This window comes from Panthera onca, chromosome E2, assembly GCF_046562875.1.
Source record: "Panthera onca isolate mPanOnc1 chromosome E2, mPanOnc1 haplotype 2, whole genome shotgun sequence".
Lineage (NCBI taxonomy): Eukaryota > Metazoa > Chordata > Mammalia > Carnivora > Felidae > Panthera > Panthera onca.
The window spans coordinates 20,054,731-20,076,518 of NC_138353.1; the positions used below are offsets into that span (position 1 = coordinate 20,054,731).

At 42.8% G+C, this 21,788-nt stretch overlaps 1 protein-coding gene across 8 annotated transcripts in view; it reads left to right on the top strand.

Moving 5' to 3' along the window:
- The window catches only part of CEP89 (centrosomal protein 89), a 69,601-nt gene that overhangs the window by 39,893 nt on the left and 7,920 nt on the right, over positions 1-21,788 (top strand). For all 8 annotated transcript variants that reach the window (XR_009615412.3, XR_009615413.3, XM_060650910.3 and 5 more), the window contains 5 exons: positions 238-341; positions 4,152-4,267; positions 6,307-6,487; positions 18,747-18,914; positions 19,510-19,651. Coding sequence is in view for 6 of the 8 variants with exons in the window: in XM_060650910.3 (XP_060506893.1) it covers positions 238-341; positions 4,152-4,267; positions 6,307-6,487; positions 18,747-18,914; positions 19,510-19,651 (711 nt within the window). In the remaining 2 variants the exon portion in view is untranslated. The remainder of the gene's footprint in view (positions 1-237; positions 342-4,151; positions 4,268-6,306; positions 6,488-18,746; positions 18,915-19,509; positions 19,652-21,788) is intronic.

The following is a 21,788-nucleotide window of genomic DNA, read 5'->3' on the forward strand; positions in this document are numbered from 1 at the left end:
CTGATGTTCTCTGTCCCTTGTACTCAGCATCGCGGTTGTGTCCTGCTTCCCACCAGACTGGGGAGCTCCCTGAGGGCAGGCGCCTGGTGCTGCTACACAGCTTAAGGCAGCTGTTGCTGTGAGACTTTGCTAGAAAGCCGCTGACCTTTGACTTGAGCCACAGCGACAGCGCTAAGGCTGAGAAGTAGCGCCATGTGTCTGTGTGTGTGTTACAGTGTATATACATTTGTATTTCAGGAGGAAATGAGGATGTTTAGGATGAGGGTCCAGGAAGTGGTGAAAGAAAACGAAGAATTGCATCAGGAGCTAAATAGAAGCAGTCCTGTTACCAGCAAGGAATGGCAAGTGTGTTTCTGGTATATTCTGCTAGCTCAAAAGAAAACAAGATGAGAGGAATAAACTTTATTAAACCATCAGATACCTTTTCCTTTTTTTCACTAAAACATTTTCAGGGAGAGTTTCTAAGAAATCAATAAGGCACAGTGAAAATGTGATCTATTCTAAACTTGAATTTTAAAGATTACGTTTAAAATTCTAAATAGGCTTTTACGGGGCACCCGGGTGGCTCGATCGGTTGAGGCCGGGCTCTTGATTTCGGTTCGGGTCATGATCTCACAGTTCCGTGAGATCGAGCCCTGAGTCGGGTTCTGTGCAGAGAGCACAGAGACTGCTTGGGGTTCTCTCCCTCTGTGTCTGCTACTCCCCTCTTCACGTGCGTGCATGTGCGTGCACACGCTCTCTCGCTCTCTCAAAATAAACAAACTTTAAAAACTAAAATAAAATTGAAATAGCTTTTTAAACCTGAAATCCATCTACTCTCTCTCCCTTTTTATGTTCCGATGTTGTATTTCTCTAGGACAGTTTTCCCATTCCAAACCTGTTGAGCCACATCCTTTTTGCCCTCGTGACGGTTCCAGAGCTTTAGCACAGAAAGCTCAGGATGGGGCTCCGTACCACTAGCTCCCGTCTGGCCTGCCCTTTCCGTGGCCTTCCATTCCCTGACAACTGAGTGTTGCCTCACTCCGTCCTGCTACAGGTGCTGCTGCCTCTCCCCAGAATGCCCCTCCTGCCTCTTACTCATCCGTTAGGGCCCTGCTCAAATGGCCCTGATCAAATGATGCTGGTCGGCGCCTCTCCCTGGAGGCAGAATTCCTCAGTTGCTCCCTTGTCTCAGTTTCTGACACGGCCCTAAACATACACCCTGTCCTGGTACCTGCCATGCTGTGCCTACCTGTGTGTCTCCGTGTCGGGCTTACTGTGCTCGGTGAGCTCTTCGAGGGCAAGGCGATGTCCTGTTCATCAGCACAGTGGCAACAGAGGCCTAGTCAATGAACACGTGAAAGTAGAGGTCTTAAAAAGTCTAAGGGCAATACCCAGGCAAGACTAAGAAAGCAAAAGCTATTCACGTTGATCTTTTTCTATGTTATACTTAGTAATTTTTAAATGTTTTAACATCACTGAAAAAAAATTAAAGTACTTTCCGTATGTGATGTCCCGGAATTCGGAATAAGAGACAACAGCATTGCTACCATCAGGTGGGTTCTCCCTGATGTGATGGTCACTGATGTGTCAGTCGGGTTTGGCCTGGGCAGCTACTGGATCTTGGTGCACTGTGGTTTCCACTGTTGAACTAGGATTTTCTTCTGTCAGGGCTCCTAAGGTGCCTCCCCTCAACCCTCCTTGAATAGCACCCTAGAAAGCAGGTCACTTAGACTGCTTGCAAGAGCCCTCGAGAGAACTGGGATGTCAGGTTCTTCCTCTGACCTCGTACATAAATGCAAGTCAAACCTGGTTACTTCTCCTTAAAATCAAATAAATAAGCAGAAGAAAGACCCCACTTTCAAATCCACACGTGCACTTGGCCCTTGGCACCCTGCTCTGGTGTGGTGGTCTATGCCATGGTTGGGGAGATGTTAGGGCTGTGTGGTGCCTGTTGAGGCACCCCCCCCCCCCCCATCTGGCCTCTCCCTTATTCTGAACTCATTGCCCTCCACCCCGGGGAGGGGTCCTGTGAGCAGATCTCCTGGCACTCCTGGGCACCCCTGGCACTCGTGCCCCCCCCCCCCACCTCCCTGGCCGCTGATCCCTGTCCCTGCACAGGTGCCAGGTACGGGACGTCCCCACCAGAGACTCGGGCACACCAACTTCACACGTCAGTAGAAACTGTCTCCTTATTTTCACGTAATTTCTCCATGAACTTCTGGGCCATAACTAAATTCTGCATTTCTTTTCCTGATGTCCTCTGACCAACTGGGATAGCTCATGTTTCACGGGCCTCAGTTTGCCTCTAAAATAGGAGTGGGGGGGGGGGGGCGCCTGGGTGGCTCAGTCGGTAAAAGCGGCCGACTTCGGCTCAGGTCATGATCTCGCAGTCCGTGAGTTCAAGCCCCACATCGGGCTCTGTGCTGACAGCTCAGAGCCTGGAGCCTGTTTCAGATTCTGTGTCTCCCTCTCTCTGACCCTCCCCCGTTCATGCTCTGTATCTCTCTGTCTCAAAAATAAATAAACGTTTAAAAAAAAAATTAAAAAAAAATAAAAATAAAAATAAATAAGTAAAATAGGAGGGGGTACTAAACTAAATCTGAGGTCTTAAATTTTTTTTTTTTTAAGAAATAGGAGAATCCCTAATATTTAAAAAAGAAAGAAAAGAAGGAATGGTGGAAGGGAAAGAAAGGAAGGAGGGAAGCAGGTAGGGAAAAAAGAGCAAAGGGAGGGAGGGAGGGAGGAAGAAAGAAGTCCCGAGAAAGTCCACAGTGGGGCTGGTCTGTCAGAGGCAGGACAGTTGTGGGGCCACAGCTGGGAGCTGGCGGGGAGGGGGGCTGGGACTCTGTCCCTCCCAGACAGCAGGGCAGCTCCCTCCCATCATGGGTGCCGAGGAGCCAATGTGCAGCCACTACTGGAGTGAGATCATTGCTGTAGCTTGACTCTTTTCATCTTTTTTCTCTCCTTCCTCCACTTCCCTTTTTGAGCTTAAAGTGAAAACTTGAGATAATTTACTGGTTTACCATTTGCTTTGAATGGTAAGCATTTAACCAGATTTCCGAGGCCCCCTCAGCTCATTCCGATTGGAATTTTCAATCATGAAGGTTGAGCTGGGCTGGGATTTACTTGGCACCCTCTGTAAGGGAAGGGTTTGCTCATGTGAGATTAAGGTTGGGGACTTTTAGTACTTAGTATGGTTTAAGAAACCAGCCAGAGGATTTTAACAAAGTCATCGTTTTGGGACAAATATGCTATTGATTACAAGTGAGTACTTCTCAATTAAAATGAGAACTTCTAGGGAGCCTGAGTGGCTCAGTCAGTTAAACGTCCTACTCTTGATTTCTGCTCAGGTCATGATCCCAGCATTGTGAGATGGAGCCCCATGTTGGGCTCTATGCTGAGAGTGGATTCTGCTTGGGATTCTTTCTCTCTCTCCCTCTGCCCCTCTCCCCTGCTTGTGGGCTCTCTCTCTCTCTGTCTCTCTCTCTCTCTCTCTGTCTCAAATTAAAAAAAAAAAAAAAAAAGGAAACTTCCTAAATTCTTCCTCAGTACTAATTACCTACTGGTTTCAAAATAATCCAGTGGGTTTTGGGATTGGAGGTTTATATAGATGAAACAAGATTGGCCATTTGATAATTGTTCATAGTGGGTGTTGTGTACATGAGGGTTTATTATCTGTTTCTTTTCTACTTCTGTATATGTTTGAAATGTAACATTTTAAAAAGTTACTGAAGCAGTTCATAATGGAGACTTTATTACTGTCCTTTCCCAGTTTAATGTGAGTGGGAGGATTAACTGTGTTTGAAAGATGTTTAGTATTGAAACTTGTCCAGATAGTCATTACCTACAACACATTAGTGGCTTTCTTTTATTTTTTTTTAAATTTTTTTTATGTTTTTATTTATTTTTGAGAGAGAGAGTGTGAGCCGGGGAGGGGCCAAGAAGGAGACAAAAAATCTGAAGCAGTCTCCAGGCTCTGAACTGTCAGCACAGAGCCCAACGTGGGGCTCAAACTCATGAACCACGAGATCATGACCTGAGCCAAAGTCGAATGCTTAACTGACTGAGCCACCCAGATACCCCTTACTTGCTTTCTTTTAGACTCTGGAGTGTCTCTGTAATCATTCAGTACCTGAATAGCAGTATTTAATTTTGTAAATCAATTGTAGGCGTCAGCTTCAGACTCACGCAGAACTGGTTTTAGAGGAAAACAAGTTGTTGATAGAGCAGTTGGAGATTCAGCAAAGAAAAGTCAAGGACACCCACCAGGAGCGTCTCCAGGAAGGTGAGCCATCTTTCCATCAAGTAATGATGATGCTGTGATATCACTGTTGTCTCATACTTGCACCACCCCCCCTTCTGGTAGAGATCCCCTTCAAATTAAAAATGGGGGAAATCACGTTTTCTAGAATGTGTTGTTCTTTACTGAAATGCAGCTGTTTATGTTACAACATATCCAACCATTACCGCAGTGATTCCTTTCTCTTAGGCTCCGCAGTGTCCTTCCAGTTATTCTGTAATTCTTGTAAAGCAAATGTACGTGACCCATTTCGAATCTGCAGAACTGGGTTTGGGGGTGCTAATGCCATTCGTAAGAGGGGAAAATCATGGGAGGTGAATATTTGAAACAATGCAAGGGTCTGTTCCTGAACATTTGTGGCATGAGTAATAAGAACTCACTCGCTCTGAACAGTTTCTGTGTGACCTTGCCCTTCGTCAGAGCTGTGTGTGCTGTGATAGACTGTATTTCCCTTCGATACCTTCTGTGAGCACCCCCTCTCTCCATGTGTCCCTCCCTGCCTCTAGGAGCCCCAGAGCATATGGCCTTGGACTTTGAAGTGGACCAGATTAAGTCATTTCTTCTACTTTGGTTAAACCCCAAATTTATGAGCACAAAAGGTAGTGGCATTTTTCCCCCTGTGCTTTACTGATTTTTCTTTTCCAGGGAAGAATAACACAGGACAGGAGGGCAAAATACAAGCTGTCTTGCGTGAGCCAATGTAACCCCTCCCTTCTGTTTTCCCTAATGTTCCTGATTATTTTTTTAAAATTTTTTTAAGTTTATTTAGAGAGAGAGAGAGAGAGAGAGATGGGGGGGAGGGGCAGAGAGAGAGGGAGAGAGAATCCCAAGCAGGCTCCACACTGCCAGTGTAGAGCCCAATGTGGGTCTAGAACTCACAAACTGAGATCATACCCAAACTGAAACCAAGAGCCGGATGCCTTACCGACTGAAAATGCTCCTGATTATTTAATGACTGCCCTTTCCACCCTGGGCACTAAGGCCCCCACTTCTTCAGAAGCCGCTGGGTTGGCACACCATTTGTTTCCACGAGCCAGGTCATGTTTAAAAGCGACAGTGTCTGTCAGCACGTCCGATAGGCATTTCTTCCACAGGACTTCCCCTTCAACTCCACGTGGCATGGACATATGTGCCTTTCCTCTGGCATTATCTGGGGCGGAGGAAAGAGAAAGTCGTTGAGCCTCCTGTCTTTGTTTTCAAGACCAGAGATGGCAGGGAAAATTAATTTTGTATTCCCTGCGCTTAATTTCTTTAACTGTAGTGGATCTGAGCAGGTGTGGTGACTATTCTGGTCACGGAGAATAGGGCCAACCTTTAGGCCTGTCTGGTTTAGTCAGCTGCCTATCTTATCTTCCCATTTCCCAGAGGGAGCTATTCATTTTGACCAACTAACTTTTCACAGAGTACAAGGATTTAAAGTTTTATGCTCTAAGACTTCTAAGTGCCGGTTCCAACAGCTGTCTGGGAAGTATCTTATCATTATGTTCTACGGTGTTGCTCAGGCTGAAAATATTTACGATTTCCTTTAGATACAGGACAGAAAACGTAACTTAATGAGGAAAGGGAAGAAAAGCAATAAATTCAGTCTGTACTTGGGCCATATTTGATGTCTCTAAATACTTGAAAGTCTTGCACTTTCAGGGATAATATCGATGTTGTGTGTCTGTGCTTGTGTATCTGTGTGTGACTTAAGGCTTCAGTCTTTGGAAAGTCAGTTCCTTGAAGGCTAAAATCATGTTTTGTTTAACATCATATATTATCAACTATGATATCAACAAATTGAACCTGCTAAAAAATAATAATAAATAAATTGAGCCCCAGTAGGGAAATGTATATTTAGGGAACATTTAATATAGGGACAGTAATTTCTAAGTACAAGGCCTTTAGTATTAATTTCTAAATCCCCAAAAGATTTTTTTCAAGATCATTTTTTATGAGCTGGCTCTCCTTGGTATTACCTAGTAATCAGGAATCCTGTTTTCCTAAGTCTTCTGTACCAAGTCTTTATCCATCTCATTTTTCAGTTTCTAAGCTGACAAAACAACTCATGCTTCTGGAGACTAAAACCCAGAGCCAAGAAAAGGAGCTCACTCAAAACAAGGAGCAAATGGAAATTTTACGTACTGAATGCCAGGAACTAAAAACACGCTTGGATGGCAAAATTGCAATGAACGTCCATGCTTCGATTGTAAACGAATTAAAAAGGTAAGGACACAGGGTCTTTTCATTTTCACAAGTGTGAGCGTGTCACCGTGCGTGTGGTTTTAGGAGGAGAGGAGAGGGGTCACACTGTCTTCTTCGGAGTCTATTAGCTGCACCAACACAGGTGTCCGGGACTGAGAATGGTAAATCTTTTATTATTAAAGTACGCTATGCCTGTCTTTGAGGGCTGCCATCTGCAGAGTGTGTGTGTGTGTGTGTGTGTGTGTGCGCGCACGTCCGTGATTTCTTTTCCCCCTACTGTTCCAGCCTTTATTGGTTCTGGACCCAAAGATAATTTAAACTAGTAGAATAGAAAACCTGGATATCCAGTAATAGGGAACTGGTTCAATTAAAGGATACAAGCATAAAATGCTCTTTATTTGTTTGTTTGTTTGTTTTGAGAGGGAGAGAAAGAGCACGAGCAAGGGAGGGGCAGAGAGGGAGAGAGAGAATCCCAAGCAGGCTCTGCACTGCCAGTGCAGAGCCCGACGTGGGGCTCAAACTCATGAATCACAAGATCAGGACCTGAGCCAAAACCAAGAGACACTCAACTGACTGAGCCACCCAAGCACTTCAAGGGAAAAAATATATTTTTAGATGAAGAGATTAGATTATAAAACAGTATGTATAGAATGATCACAATTTTATTTAAAAGGAAAATTTTATTTAAAGAGAAAGAAAGCATATGTATGTATGTGTATTAAGGTGACCAACCATCCCGGTTTACCTGGGACCGAGAGGTTTTCCCAGAATGTGGGAATTAACAGTGCTAAAACTGGAAGAGTCTGAGGCAAACTGGAATGAGTTGACTGTTCTAATATGTGGGTCTTTATATGTATTTCTTATGTGTATAAATACATACACACACATATTTGTATATGGTCACACTCACATATGCCATAAGTACGTAGAAAAAAAGACTGGAAGAATGGAAAAATATTAACAGAAATTCTCTTTGGCAGGTGAAATGGGTGTATTAGTAGCTGAGGTTTTCCAGAAAAACGATGGATATATGTAGGATGTGTATATAGATATTTCTAGAGAGAGGTTTGTTTTAAGGAACTGGCTCACACGATTATAGAGGCTGGCAAATCCAGAATCCACAGGGCAGCCAGCTGGCTAGAAACTCAGGCAGGATTTCTGTGGTACACTCTTGAGGCAGAATTCCTTCTGTAGGAACTCTCAGTTTGGGCTCATAAAGCCTTCAACTGATTGGATGGGACCCACCCACTTATCAAGGGTAATCTGTTTTACTTCAAGTCAGTTGCCGATAGATGTTTATCACGTCTGCAGAATTCCTCCACAGCAGCATCCGTCTAACGTGTGACCGAACAACCGGGCACCATAGCCTAGCCAAGTTGACACATAAAATTAACCATCAAAACGGTAATTTAAATTTTCTTTGTGTTTTGTTTTAAAATATTTTACCTGTGTTCTATTATGAATATACATTATTTTCATAATGGAGGAAATAATTTTTTAAATGGTTAGGCATTCAGCTAAGACGGTTGACGTGGGGGAATAAATGAGTTAGGGCATGTAAAGTGCTTAGTTTGGTGCGTCAGTAAATGCTGGAACCCAGTGTTTTCGCTGTACTATTACATGTTGTCTGGGCCATACCTGTACTTTACTTTTCTATTCCAGTAGAGGAAGGAAAGTTTTTTGAGATTATGTTCCTCTTTGTGATTTTATTTCCCTCAAACACCCACTCCTGTGGCTGATGTTTTTTTGTGGATGTGTCATAGGCACATATTCTAGATGTGAGTGTAGAAGATATGAAAACCTTCAGAAGGAAGCCACTAATGGCAAAGGCAATGGCAGACAAGGCAAACATGTTGAAAAGGCAAACATGTCACCACATCTCTTGTAAGTGGAAAATAGGAGAGGAGCATTGTGGTAGAGAGTAAACTAGTCCCTACTAGAAGATGACAGAAGGCCTTTGTGCCAGCCTTTTTCCAGGAGGCTTTGTGCTCAGAGTTGACTGGTGGGGTAGAGGGTGGAGCAGTGAGGGTGAACACGGAGTGTTGACTCTGATGGTTCCTTATTGGAGGGCACAGTGTTTGACTGGAGAGAGCATTTGTAACATGGGAAGAGGGGCACGGCTTCATGAGGGATGGAATGTGTGAATTCGGGGAAGTCCGTAGAGGCTGTACCAAGATTGGGTAGAAAAACAGACAAAGTAAGGTGAATACTACAGACATGAGGTAAGCCAAGGACACCTTGGAGTTGGGCTGAAGGGAGCCAAAGTGCGCCCACCCTCTGGTTGCCTCAGGTAGGGGGCTCCCTTCCCACACTGATCCGGTAGTAAGAGATCCGCCACATGTACCAGAGCAGTTAGTTACTAGTCATCAGCGAAGCAGCTGTTGACCCAGCTCCTACAGTGAGGGGAGTCTCAGGAGGAATTTGGGAAAGGGCTGTGTCTCGGGCAAAGATGAGGTCCTGAGAGAAAGGTGTTTATAGAATAAAAGGGTTAAACTGAATGCTCGGTGAGTGTCCAGGGACGGTGCCTATGTGTCATTTGTCCTCTCCTGGTTCAGGGAAGTGCGGATCATAAATATGGAGTGGCTTCTCCATTTTGTCTTGTTTGTTCTGTCTGTTGGCAGCTTGCCTGGGAGGAACTGTGGCCCAAGAGAGGGCAGGAGGTTATTCTCATGGGGAGCTGTCCAGCTGACTTAGAGCTGTGTGGTGGCCACGCCTGGAGGCTTACATTGTTCTTGGCTTTTATCATCACTTACAACTGTTGAGTCTACCCACGATGTGAACCAGGGTGTCACCCCACCTCTAAAGAAAGTTAGCAAACTTGTTTAGAGAGAGCTAAAGGTTTGGGGTGACTAGTGGTGTCTACACAAGGAAAGCCTTCCTTATTCTGGCTTTTGGGGCAGGGGGGTTCTAGCCTAAAGGGTAGCTGACTAGTCACAGAATTCATCTGTGTAGGCAGAGTCCTGCTCAGCAGTCAGTGATATGCCTGCTCAGGGAGATGCCAGGGCAGAAAAGCCATCTCCTTATATAATACCTACCAAATACCCAGTTCTTCATCCTAAAATAAGAGCAGACTCCTAGATGTGAACAAATGACAAGCATCATTGGATATAAAGGAGGTAAAAATACAGTGAAAGAGGGAGACCTACGTAAGCAGAGAAACTCACTTCAAAGGAAAGTCAGATGGGGCGCCTGGGTGGCTCAGGCAGGTGAGCATCTGACTCGTGATCTCAGCTCAGGTCTTAATCTCAGGGTTGTGAGTTTAAGTCCCACATTTGGCTCCGTGCTAAGCGTGAGGCCTACTTAAAAAAACAAATAAAAGGAAACAGATAATATAGAGAATGCAGGAGATCTAAAACAATAAAATGCCATAAAAGAAGTGCAATTATTAAGAGCAAGATTAGAAATGATTACCAGAGGGACGCCTGGGTGGTTCAGTTGGTTAAGCGTCCAACTTCAGCTCAGGTCATGATCTCACAGTTTGTGAGTTTGAGTCCCGTGTCGGACTGTGTGCTGACAGCTCAGAGCCTGGGGCCTACTTCAGATTCTGTGTCTCCCTCTCTCTGCCCCTCCTCTGCTCATGCTCTGACTCTCTCTGTCTTTCAATAATAAATAAACGTTAACAAAAAAAATTTTTTAAATAAATGATTACCAGAATCTAAAGAAAATCAGAAAGGCCAAAAGACAAATTGGTCAATTCTGCCAGAGCATAAGGAGACAGACAATTGGGAATGGACAGGAAGGTAATAGATGGAGGACCCATCCAGGAAGTCCAACCTTAGATCGTCAGGAACCTCAGAAAGAAAGATTGAAGAAAATGGGCAGACCGACATTAATAGTTGAAGGGCATAGTTGAAGTCTCTGAAGACTAACGCTAGGACCCGCAGAGTACCCGGTACGGTGAATGAAAAAGACCCACACCCAGATATACCTGAATGAAATATCAGTGGATCCAGAAGGACAAGACAGTCCCAGCACCCACAAATGAATAGCGAGCTGGGACTCCAAAGGGTTTCATCCTCAGGGTAGGGCGAACCGGAAACAAACCAGCCCTCAGTCCTCTCTGGAGGAAGGTTCCTTACTCCTAAAAATTTTCCAAGGATAGTGTCCAGGACACAAAGACAGACAGACAGACAGACAGTGACTGGGAACCAATAGAAGTAGCACATAAAGAGTCCAGATATAGAATTATCAGACAAAGACTATAAAGCAACTGGTGGCTGTTAGGCTTAAAGAAATAAAAGCCTCCAAAATATCTTCTGAGAACTAAAAAGCATCACAATACTGGGTCTGAAAAAGAAACAGAATTTTTAGAACTGGAAGATACAGTAACCTAAATTGAGAATTCACTGGATGGGCTTAACTCTAGATGAGACATATCAGGATGGGGAATTAGTGAACTGAAAAATAGATCAGAAGCAGGTAACCATAGGATGGCTTGGACTGCTCCAAGGTCGTGGTATCAGTAGATCACAGACAGGAAGCGACATAGGGATATATTTGATCCGGAGAGTTAGAGTTATGACAGCTGGGCGTCTTCCGCAACTGAAGACAATGTGACAACACGTGGATTATACTTGCCCAAGGAGCGCAAGCACAGTCGGGTAAATGAAGAGCTGTCTTAGCGAAAGAGCAGAGGACAGGTTTCCTTCAGAGCGGTTCAGCCACAGCAAGGTGTTTAACAGGTAACAGGGGACATGTCAATTGGGAAACAAACAGAACCCCTAAGGAGCTAGAACTTTATCACTGGAGAAAATGCCTTTCAGGAATGAAGCCAAAATAAGGATATTTTCAAATCCAAACTGAGTGTTGCCACCAGGCAGCCTACATTAAAGGCAATTCTAAAAGAGAGTATGCATCAGGAGGAGGAAAATAATTCGGACGTGGATGTATCAGAAACAAGGTAGAAATAAGAGTAAAAAAAGACATAGTGAGTATGTTAGTAAATGTAAGTGAACATCAATTCCATAGAACAATATCTTTTGGGATTTAAAAATACATAGAATTCTGGGGCGCCTGGGTGGCTCATTCGGCTAAGTGTCTGACTTTGGTTCAGGTCGTATCTCGCAATTCATGGGTTTGAGCCCCGCATCAGGCTCTGTGCTGACGGCTCAGAACCTGGAGCCTGCTTTGGATTCTGTGTCTTCCTCTTTCTCTGTCTCTCCCCCATTTGTGTTCTCTCTCTCTCTCTCTCTCTCCCAAAAATAAACCTAAAAAAAATTTTTTTTTAATTTTAAATACATAGAATTCATATGCACAACAATAACAGCATATAATCAGGAAGGGAGTCAATGGAGTTTGTCTTCTAAAGTCTTTATGTCATTCTGGAGAGGAGAAAGGTGTTGATTCATTCTATAGTGTGAAAATATACATGATGAAATTTGTGCAAACAGAATGTGTATAACTTCTAAACTAGTATGGGGAAAGAATGATTTTTCTTTTTAATCAGTCCAAATGAAGGCAAGAAAAAATAGGACAAGTGATAAAATAGAAAACACAAAGTAAAAAGTTAGATTTAAAGGCAAATGTATCAGGAGTGAGTAGGTACACACTAAATAGACTAAATATTAAATTAACATTTGTTAAGTAGAGCCCTGGGAGGTTGGATGGTGAGCCATAGTGAGACCACAAAGAAAAGTGAAATAGAGAAGTTTATAACTCACAGGTACCTAGAGGGGCCCCACGGGAGGTCAAGGCAAGGTGCCTGGGTACATGAGCGTCTGTGAGTGACATGCTAGGGTTCTTGGATGGAGACCAGATTGGTCAATTCAAACTAAAAAGAGCAGGGTTTTGGTAAGCTTCGGGCCGTCTTACCTATGAGGCAGTGAGGGGAAGGCCCTAGGATGTGGAGAGAATGCTTATCACGTGGAGGAATACCACCAGGAATTTACATTTACCCATGACTCTGCAGGATGTGACCAAATTCCTGTGCGTGGGGGAGGCTAGCATCCACTCAAGGCCTCACGCAGGCCGTACACAATGGGTTGCGAGGCAGAAATACTATGGAGTGGTGTAGCTAAATTCTCAGTGGCAACCCTGTGTTGCCATTAAGCTATACATCTCAGTCAGAGAGGTGCAGAAAGGTCAAAAATGAAAGGGCAGAAAAACCCATACTACTCAAATATAAACCAAAAGAGAAATCATTAGAAATAATAAGAGATTTTAGCAAAGTTGATAGAAACAACATCAGTTTATAACAATGAATTGTATTTCATTGGAGGAACAAATATCTAAAAAGTAGAGTACTTCTGTTGGGAAAATGATAAAACTATACTGATAATTTCGGTGGGTAAAAAACTTACAAGTTGATAGGTTTTTGATTTGGAGAATTTTGTTCCCCATTCAGTGTGAAGATGCTCTCCATAGCCTTCCGGCTTGCATTGTGCCCGATGAAAATCTGCTGTTGTTATCATCTTTGTTCCTCTGAACATGATATGTCTTTTTTTTTCAGGCTTCTTTTAATAATTTTTCTTTGTTACTGGTTTTTAGCAATTTAATTAGGATGTCCCTTAGTGTAGTTTCTTTATGTTTATTCTGCTTGAGGTTGACTGAGCTTGGAAATAATTTAGCTGTTGTTTCTTCAATATTCTTTTCTATTCTTCTTTCTGTCACCTCTCCTGGGACCACTTGATATTGTCCCATGGGTCTCTGATGGCTCTGTTCATTTATTCCCTCAGTCTTCTTTCTCTCTGCTTCAGTTGGATAGTTTCTATTGCTGTCTTCCAGTTCTCTAATCTTTTTTTCTGCAGTGTCTAATCTGTATTTTTATAACCATACAGTGTATGGTTTCCCTCATATATTGCATTTTTCCATCTCTAGAAGGTCCATTTGAGTCATTTATATTTTCCATTTCTCTTCTCATCTCTCCTCATCCATTTCTCTACTGTCTTGAACATACAGAGCATATTTATAATAGCTGTTTAAGAATCTCTGTTGGTCAATGCCATCATCTCTCTCACTTCTGGAATTGTTCTATTGATTTTTTTTCCCTCTGATCACAGACCATATTTTATTACTTATTATTCCCATGCTTGATTGGATGCTGGATATTGTAGATTTTGTGTTGTTGGATGCTAGATGTAGTGCATTGCTTTTAAATAGCATTAGATTTTGTTCTGGTGCACACTTACGTTACTTGACCGTAGTTGGGTTCTTTCAAAGTTTACTTTTCTTGGGGTACGCCCAAGGCACCTTTTAGTCTAGGGCTACCTTAGCTTCATTACAAAGGCAGTGATACCCTTCTGAGGGTTATCTCCAGTGCCCCTTCTATTATAAGGTCTTTCCACTCTGGTTACTGGGCGTGTGTACTACTCCTAGTTCTTGGTGAATGTCAAGAATGGTTCTGCCTCCTCATTTCTAATGGTTCTTTCTCAGCCTCAGGTAGTTTCCTCTCACGCATGTGCAGATCAGTAGTCCTCAGCCAGAGATTTGTAGTGACTACCCACCCCCCTAAAGATCTCCGGAGCCCTTTCTCTGCCTGCCCCACAGTCTTTAGCTACTTTGGCCTCTTTGATCTCTGACTCCTCAACCCGGCAGGTCCACTAGGTTCTATTTGGAGTTTTCCTGTCCTGTCCTGCAGCCTGCCAGTAAGCAATTGTAGTACTCACTTTGTTATTTCCTTCCTCAGGGATCACAGCCCTGCATTGTGTATCGTCTAAAGGCAGAAAACTTGTTTCTTACGTTTTGCCTCGTTTTCCAGCCGAAGGGGTAAATCTATCTCTACAACTCTGTCTTGGCTGGAAGCAGAAGTCTTTGCATTTTCAACATTCTTCTTTAACCATTTATCATTAACCCAGTTGAATGTGTCCAATAAAATAATAGTTAAGTTAGTTTTCAGTGAAAGAAATGAGTTCTGGATCTTGTGTGTTTTTGAGTTACAGTTGACAAGCTAACCTTAAAATGTCTACATGTCTACAATGTCGTCTACATTGTCATGTATTCCTGCTGCACATAACAAGCACGCAGCTACTGCCACATGCCACTCTCTCCGCACATTTGACAACACCCAAATTGCTGTTCAACAAATCAGGTTCACTCACATCACACTACACAGATATCACAGCAGCGTTAGATTGCTGTAAAAGTTTCGAAGCCATCCTCATAGTTTCTGTATTGATCTTGTGGACAAGCAACAAATAGCTGGAGACCGACACCCATCTGAGAGTCACACTTGGAGTAGCATTCCTGCAGAGAATCCCGCAAATCTGTATACAGAATACAGGCCGAATGACTATCGGCAAGAAAATGGGTACATAGAATTTGGTATAATGATACAGTTAAGTATTCTACAGCCACACAAAACAGATGGGTGAGTCTTGGAGACATAAGACACTAAAATACATACAGCCCTTTGTGCACCTGTTGTGCATCTTGATTCTCTTCGTGTGTGGTTCCAACACTGGCACACCAGACTGAGTCGTAGCAACGCGTGGATAGGTGGTAACACTATAAAGGTACTCAAGGAAGCTCTGTGATTGGGGCAGGACACATGGGAATATCTGGGGTACTTGAAACGTTCTGTGTTTTTTATCTTACTATTGAATTATAGTTGATGTACAATGTTAATATCAGTTTCAGGTGTACAGCATAGTGATTGTACAACTCTATACATTAGGCAGTGTTCACCACCATAACACAGTTACCACCTGTCACCATACGCTAATACAGTATTATCGACTATATTCCCTATGCTGTACTTTTCATGTCCATGATTTTTATTTTATTTCATTTATTTTATACCTGGAAGTGTTAACCTCTTAACACTTTAAATAGTGTAAAATAGTTAAACCTGTTTTGCCCATCCCCCTACCGTCTCCCTTCTGGCAACCACCATTTTGTTCTGTTTGTTCGTTTTGTCCCTTAGATCACACATATAAGTGAAATCATATAGTATTTGTCTTTCTCTGTCTGACTTATTTCATTTAACTTAATATGCTCTAGGTCCATCCATGTCATAAAATGGCAAGATCTCATTCGTTTTTATGGCTGAGGAATATTCCATTGGAATATTCCAATATACAATGGACATCTTCTATATCCATTCACCTACTGATGGACATTTCGATTGCTTCCATATCTTGACTATTGTATATGCTGCAGTAAACATAGCAGTATGTATATCTTTTTTTTTTAAGTTTGTTTATTTATTTTGAGAGAGAGCACGCATGAGGCAGAGAGGGAGAGAATCTCAAGCAGACTCTACACTGTCAGCCCCAGAGCCCAACACAGGGCTTGAACTCACAAACCGTGAGATCATGACCTGAGCTGAAATCAAAGGTAGGATGCTTAACTGACTGAGCCACCCAGGCACCTCAGAGGTATGTATATCTTTTTCAATTGGTGTTTTGTTTTCTTTGAGTAAATACCCAGAGGTGAAATTACTGGATCATTATGGTATTTCTATTTTTAATTTTTTGAGGACTCTCCATGCTGTTTTTCACAGGGGTTGTACCAGTTTACCTTCCCACCAACAGTACACAAGGGTTCCCTTTTCTCCCCCAACACTTGTTAATTTCTTGTCTTTTCAATACTAGCTATTCTGACTGGTGTGAGGTGATATCTCATCATGGTTTTGATTTGCATTTCCCTAATGATTAGTCATGTTAAGCATCTTTTCTTGTGCCTGTTGGCCATCTGTAGGCCTTTGGAAAAAAATGTCTATTCAGGCCCTCTATGCATTTTCTAATCAGATGGTTTTTTGGTGTGGAGTTGTAGAAGTTCTTTATATATCTTGGATGTTAATCCCTTATCAGATATATTATTTGCAGGTATCTTCTCCCATTCAGTTTCCTTTGCTGTGCAGAAGCTTTTCATTTTGGTGTAGTCCCAATAGTTTATTTTTGCTTTTGTTTCCCTCTCCTGAAACAGATCCATAAATGTGTTGCCAAGGCCGGTATCGAAGAGATTACTGTCTATGCTCTCTTTTAGGAGTTCTGTGGTTTCAGGTCTCACATTTAGGTCTTTAATTCATTTTGAGTTTATTTTTGTGGATGGTGTAATAAAGTGATCCGGTTTCATTCTCTTGCATATTGCTGTCCAGTTCTCCCAGCACCATTTATTGAAGAGACTGTCTTTTCCCCTTTGTGTATTCTCGCCTCCTTTGTAATAGGTTAATTGACCATATAAGCATGTACAGTTTGTAGTATATCTTGAAATCTGGGATTATGATACCTCCAGCTTTGTCCTTTCTCAAGATTGCTTTACCTATTCAGGGTCTTTTGTGTTTCCATACAGATTTTAGGATTATTTGTTCTAGTTCTGTGAAAAATGCTAGTGGTATTTTGCTAGGGATTGCATTAAGTCTGTGGATTGCTTTGGGCAGTATGGACATCTTAGGAGTATTCTTCCAATCCATGAGCATGGAATGTTTTCCCATTTTTTTGTGTCGTCTTCAGTTTCTTTCATCAGTGTCTTATAGTTTTCAGAGTATAGAGTTGCATTCCTTGATTAAATTTATTCTTAGGTATTTTATTCTTGTGCTGCAATTATAAATGGGATTTCTTTTTAATGTCCTGTTTCTTCACCTATATGGTAATTATATGATGGTTCATTATAATTATTTGTTAAAATATGCATTTATCCTTTTTTTTTAACTTTTTTTTTTAATTTTTTTTTAACGTTTATTTTTGAGACAGACAGAGACAGAGCACGAGCAGGGGAGGGGCAGAGAGAGAGGGAGACACAGAATCTGAAACAGGCTCCAGGCTCTGAGCTGTCAGCACAGAGCCCAACGCAGGGCTCGAACTCACGGACCGTGAGATCATGACCTGAGCCGAAGTCGGACGCTTAACCGACCAAGCCACCCAGGCACCCCTGCATTTATCTTTTATATGTTTTTCTATATGTATATTTTACAATTTAAAAAACTTTAAATCATAGCATTTCACCAGAAGTAAAATCAGAAATGATCAGTACAAGTTTCCTCTGGGATGCCCAGGGGGTGGAAAAGGAAACATTTGTTTTATTAAAAAACATTTTTTTTAGGGGCACCTGGGTGGCTCAGTCGGTTAAGCGTCCGACCTCAGCTCAGGTCATGATCTCACGGTTTGTGGGTTCAAGCCCCACATCAGGCTCTGTGCTGTCAGCTCAGAGCCTGGAGCCTGCTTCAGATTCTATGTCTCCCTCTCTGTCTGTCCCTCCTCTGCTTGCTGTCTGTCTCTCAAAAATAAATAATAAGCATTAAAAAAATATTTTTAATTTTTTTTTTTTAAATCAACTATTTCAGGGCACTTGGCTGGCTCAGTCGGTGGAGCTTGTGACTCTTGATCTCAGGGTTGTGAGCTCAAGCCCCATGTTGGGTGTAGAGATTACTTAAAAATCTTCAATAAAAAAAATAAATAAAGTATTTCTCCCACTATTAACTGTTTTTTTTTTTTTTTTTTTTTTTTTTACAAATTATTTCTACCTTTTTTATTTGTTTGTTTTGTTTTAAATTTAAATTTGCCAGCCTGCAAGGCTGGGAGTAAGGCCCAATGGTACCGAGAGAGACCTACCCCATCCCAGAATTGGGCAGCCTCTGTGTGTGGCTCTACCTGTTCAGGGCTGGTCATGGCATGAAAACTGACCAAGAGAACCATTGAAGAAATAACTCTTTTCTCAAGCGTCATTTTGCCAGAATTTTATATTGAAATTGTATGCCCTCTTTAGTCTTTTATTTCTCTTATCATAAAACCATTGAATTTAGTATGACAGAAAATTTGTTTTAGCATTAGGATTTGGGAAGGCAATTATAACTATGTAAAAAATGAAACTATCTTAATTTTTCTTCTGGAAGGAATATAGCTTATAAATAAGTATATCTATACAGGGGCCCCTGAGTGGCTCAGTTGGTTAAACATCCGACTCTAGATTTTGCCTCAGGTCATGCTGACACAGTTCGTGAGTTCGAGTCCCACGTGGGGCTGTCAGTGCAGAGCCCGTTTAGGATTCTCACTCTCTGCTCTCTGCCCCCCACCCTCTGTCTCCAAATAAATAAATAAACTTTAAAAGAAAAGTATATCCATGTAGAGGCATATGCAACAGTTACGGGCAGGGGTTAGATCATTACCATCAAAGGAGTGTGTGCCCAGCCATGCCCAGCCTCTAGAAGCTCCATCCCAGGCCCTCCGGGAGGGGACAAACAGTATTTCCGGGGGAGGGGGGGGGGCGGGGGGGGGTGGGGGGGGTGCCTCCCAAGGAGCCCCATGGGCCCCGGGGGCTGGGCTGCCCATCACTTGCCTGGCAGTGGCCGCCTCAAGTTAACTTCAGAGTGCAGATACAAGCCTGTGATGTTTTTGTCTGCCAGCCAGTTGCAGAAGGAAGAGGAGAAAGGAGGTGCTGAGCTAGAAGAACTGATGGAAAAGCTGGCCGTCCTGCAAATGCAGAAAAAGAGCCTGCTGTTAGAGAAGAACCGCCTGACAGCTGAAAACAAAGCACTAGGAGCTGAACTCGAAAGGGCACAGAAAATAAATAGGTTTTTATCTATCTTTCCTTCAGCCGGGTTTTTTATTTTTATTTTTTTTTGTATTAAAAAGAGACAAATATTCCGTTTTATTTTCTTTGTCTAATACTGGCTAGAAAATGGAAAAAGATCATTGAGATTACTGGATATCAAAACAAAAGCCCAGTAAAGGCTTTGCTGTTGACCAGCATTAGCCAACATTTCTCAAGTCTATTTTCAATTATAGTTGATAGTCATAATGATGACCCTAAGACTGAAAGTCCTGGAAGTTATTTCCTATGCATTTTGGGGTAACTGGATTCCTTTTTCAAAAGCATCTTTTAGAACATGGGCCAAAAAATTAAGAGAATAGTACATAAGTAACCTATTAATTGTGTGAAGCATTTTTTGATTCTTGCTGACTTGGCCGGAAATCAGTAATTCTGCCTCATTCAAAATTAAACTCGGTTATCTATTCTCACCCTGAAACTCAATGGAAGATTTGGGTTGCCGAAGAATACATTTAGATGCTAACATACTTGCTGTGTTTACAATTCAGATAGTCTCTATGCCCTAGCCATTCAGGCTAATGAGTTTTTTATTCCACCATTTGGGGGGGACTCTCTAGGAGGTCTCAAAAGAAAATTGACGTCCTCAAAAAGCAGGTGGAAAAAGCCATGGAGAACGAAATGTCTGCTCACCAGTACCTGGCAAATCTTGTTGGCCTGGCAGAGAATATGACCCAGGAACGCGACAGTCTTATGTATTTGGTAAGCTCCCCCAGTTAACTTCGAGTCCACTGCAAGTTAATATGCAAACATAGTTTTAAGTGTGTTGTCTTTATAAAATTACCCGTGAAAACCTTCATCTTTTTACATTTTAACTGCACATTTTCAGATCCTCCAAAATTTTTGCTTTCAGCCATGGGGGAAACACATTTTTGAAAGGCGGATAACCCACACTTTTAAATAATGGTAAATGATACTCTAGAAGATAAACTCCTAGAATTAGTTGATCCAGCCAAATAGAACAGGGTCGCCAGGCATTTATCACACATGCAGACGCGTCTTCATATTCTCCCTGTAAAGCTGACTTAATGTGTTCCCTGTTTGAAGATGAAATATGAGCACCATGGACAGGGTAAACAGAGGCCATCCCTCGCTGCTCCTGGCGACCCTAGTCCCAAGGAAAGGACCGCGTGGGTTATCGGTGGTCCTAGATGGTGGAGCACTGCCCCGCCAGCCCACGTGATGCCAAGGGCATGGTTCTTGGCATTTCCACATTAGTGTTAAAAGGTGTCAGCGGCAGACTGTGCAGTGAAAGGAGGCACGCTCTTTGCCAAGCTCCACGCAGTGAAAAAAGCCCGATAGAATTTACCACAAAATGGGACTTACGTAGCAGTGTCTCCAAGTGGTGAAATTACAGGCAATGAAGAAAAAAATCTAGGCCTGTTTGCACTTTATGATTTTTCAACTTTGAACACATGTTGCTTACATTCATTTAAACATGTTTGTTTAAGCAGCGTTGCAAATCTCTGGTAGCATATGATTAGAAATAATAATTTAGTGCATGTCATGACAGAGGAAACTAGCAGATTTTCTGAGACATTTGGAAATTGGCAAACTTGGAATCACTCAACCCCTCTCCCAAGTGAATGGGGTGTGGAGAGTCTGTCAGGATGTGCCACAGGCTTATTCCCATTTGTTAGGAAGGTATCAAGTTCCTCCTTTGAGGGGGCGCCTGGGTGGCTCAGTCAGTTGAGTGTCCCTGGGATTGAGCCCCGCATCAGACTCTGGACAGAGCGTGGAACCTGCTTAAGATTCTCACTCTCTCCCTCTGCCCCTTTCCTCTCGCTCAGGATCTCCCTCTCTCTTTCTGTCTCTCTCTCTCTGTGTGTCTCTCTCTGTCTCTCAACAACAACAACAACAACAAAAGTTCTGGGTGCCTGGGTGGCTCAATCAATTAAGCTTCCAACTTCAGCTTAGGTCATGATCTCCCAGTTTGTGAGTTCAAGCCCTATGTCAGGCTCTGTGTTGACAGCTCAGAGCTGGAGCCTGCTTCGGATTCTGTGTCTTCTCTCTCTGCCCCTCCCCCACCCACTCTGTCTGTCTGTCTCTCTCTCTGTGTCTCAAAAATAAATAAACATTAAAAAATTTAAAAGAAAAAATCCTCCGTAGGATAATGAACATTAGGCTTTTAGCCATTGTTTATATAAGAGGAAATAGAAATATAAATAGCACACACCTCTTGGGGGAAATGTGATCCTTATTTGTAATAACAGAGATGCTCATTAAGCCAGTCTTGAGATCTCATTCTGCACTTATATTAAGGTTACCAAAAAAGTTGCTTTCTTAATTACAATAGTTGCTGCTAGGAGTGGTAAGATTGATTACACATTAATGGTGATTTCTAAGCCCTTCCCAGGTCTTTTGGAAGCAATGTGACTCAGACACAACATGATAGGCCCCTAAGCCTGTATGCCCCCGTCCCATCCGCCTCCTGAGAGGTCACCATCCTAACCCAAGTGCTGGGCTCGGGCATTTTCTATAGTGGTGCTGAGCGCCCATTTCCCCCTTTGCCTTGCCTCCTGTGCTTCCCCACTGGAATAGCCAGAGCGCAAAGCAGAAGCTTGCTGAAAAACAGGGACCCCGCTGCCACGTGTCAGTACCACCGTAAAGGCGAAGTCATCTTGTTTGCAGCGCAGGGCACGCAGGCTTCCCCGGGAGGCAGGCCCTGCACCTCCCGTGTGGGCCAGCGATCACCCCAGGTTTCTGTGATGAAGTTTAGATCCTCCCCGATCCTCACACGGTCCCTCTTAGGTCCTCCCTTCGTATTTGTGGGCCCAGGATGGGAATCGAAACAGAAGCCATACACTATTTGGAAGTTACAAGTACTTGGAAGTTACAA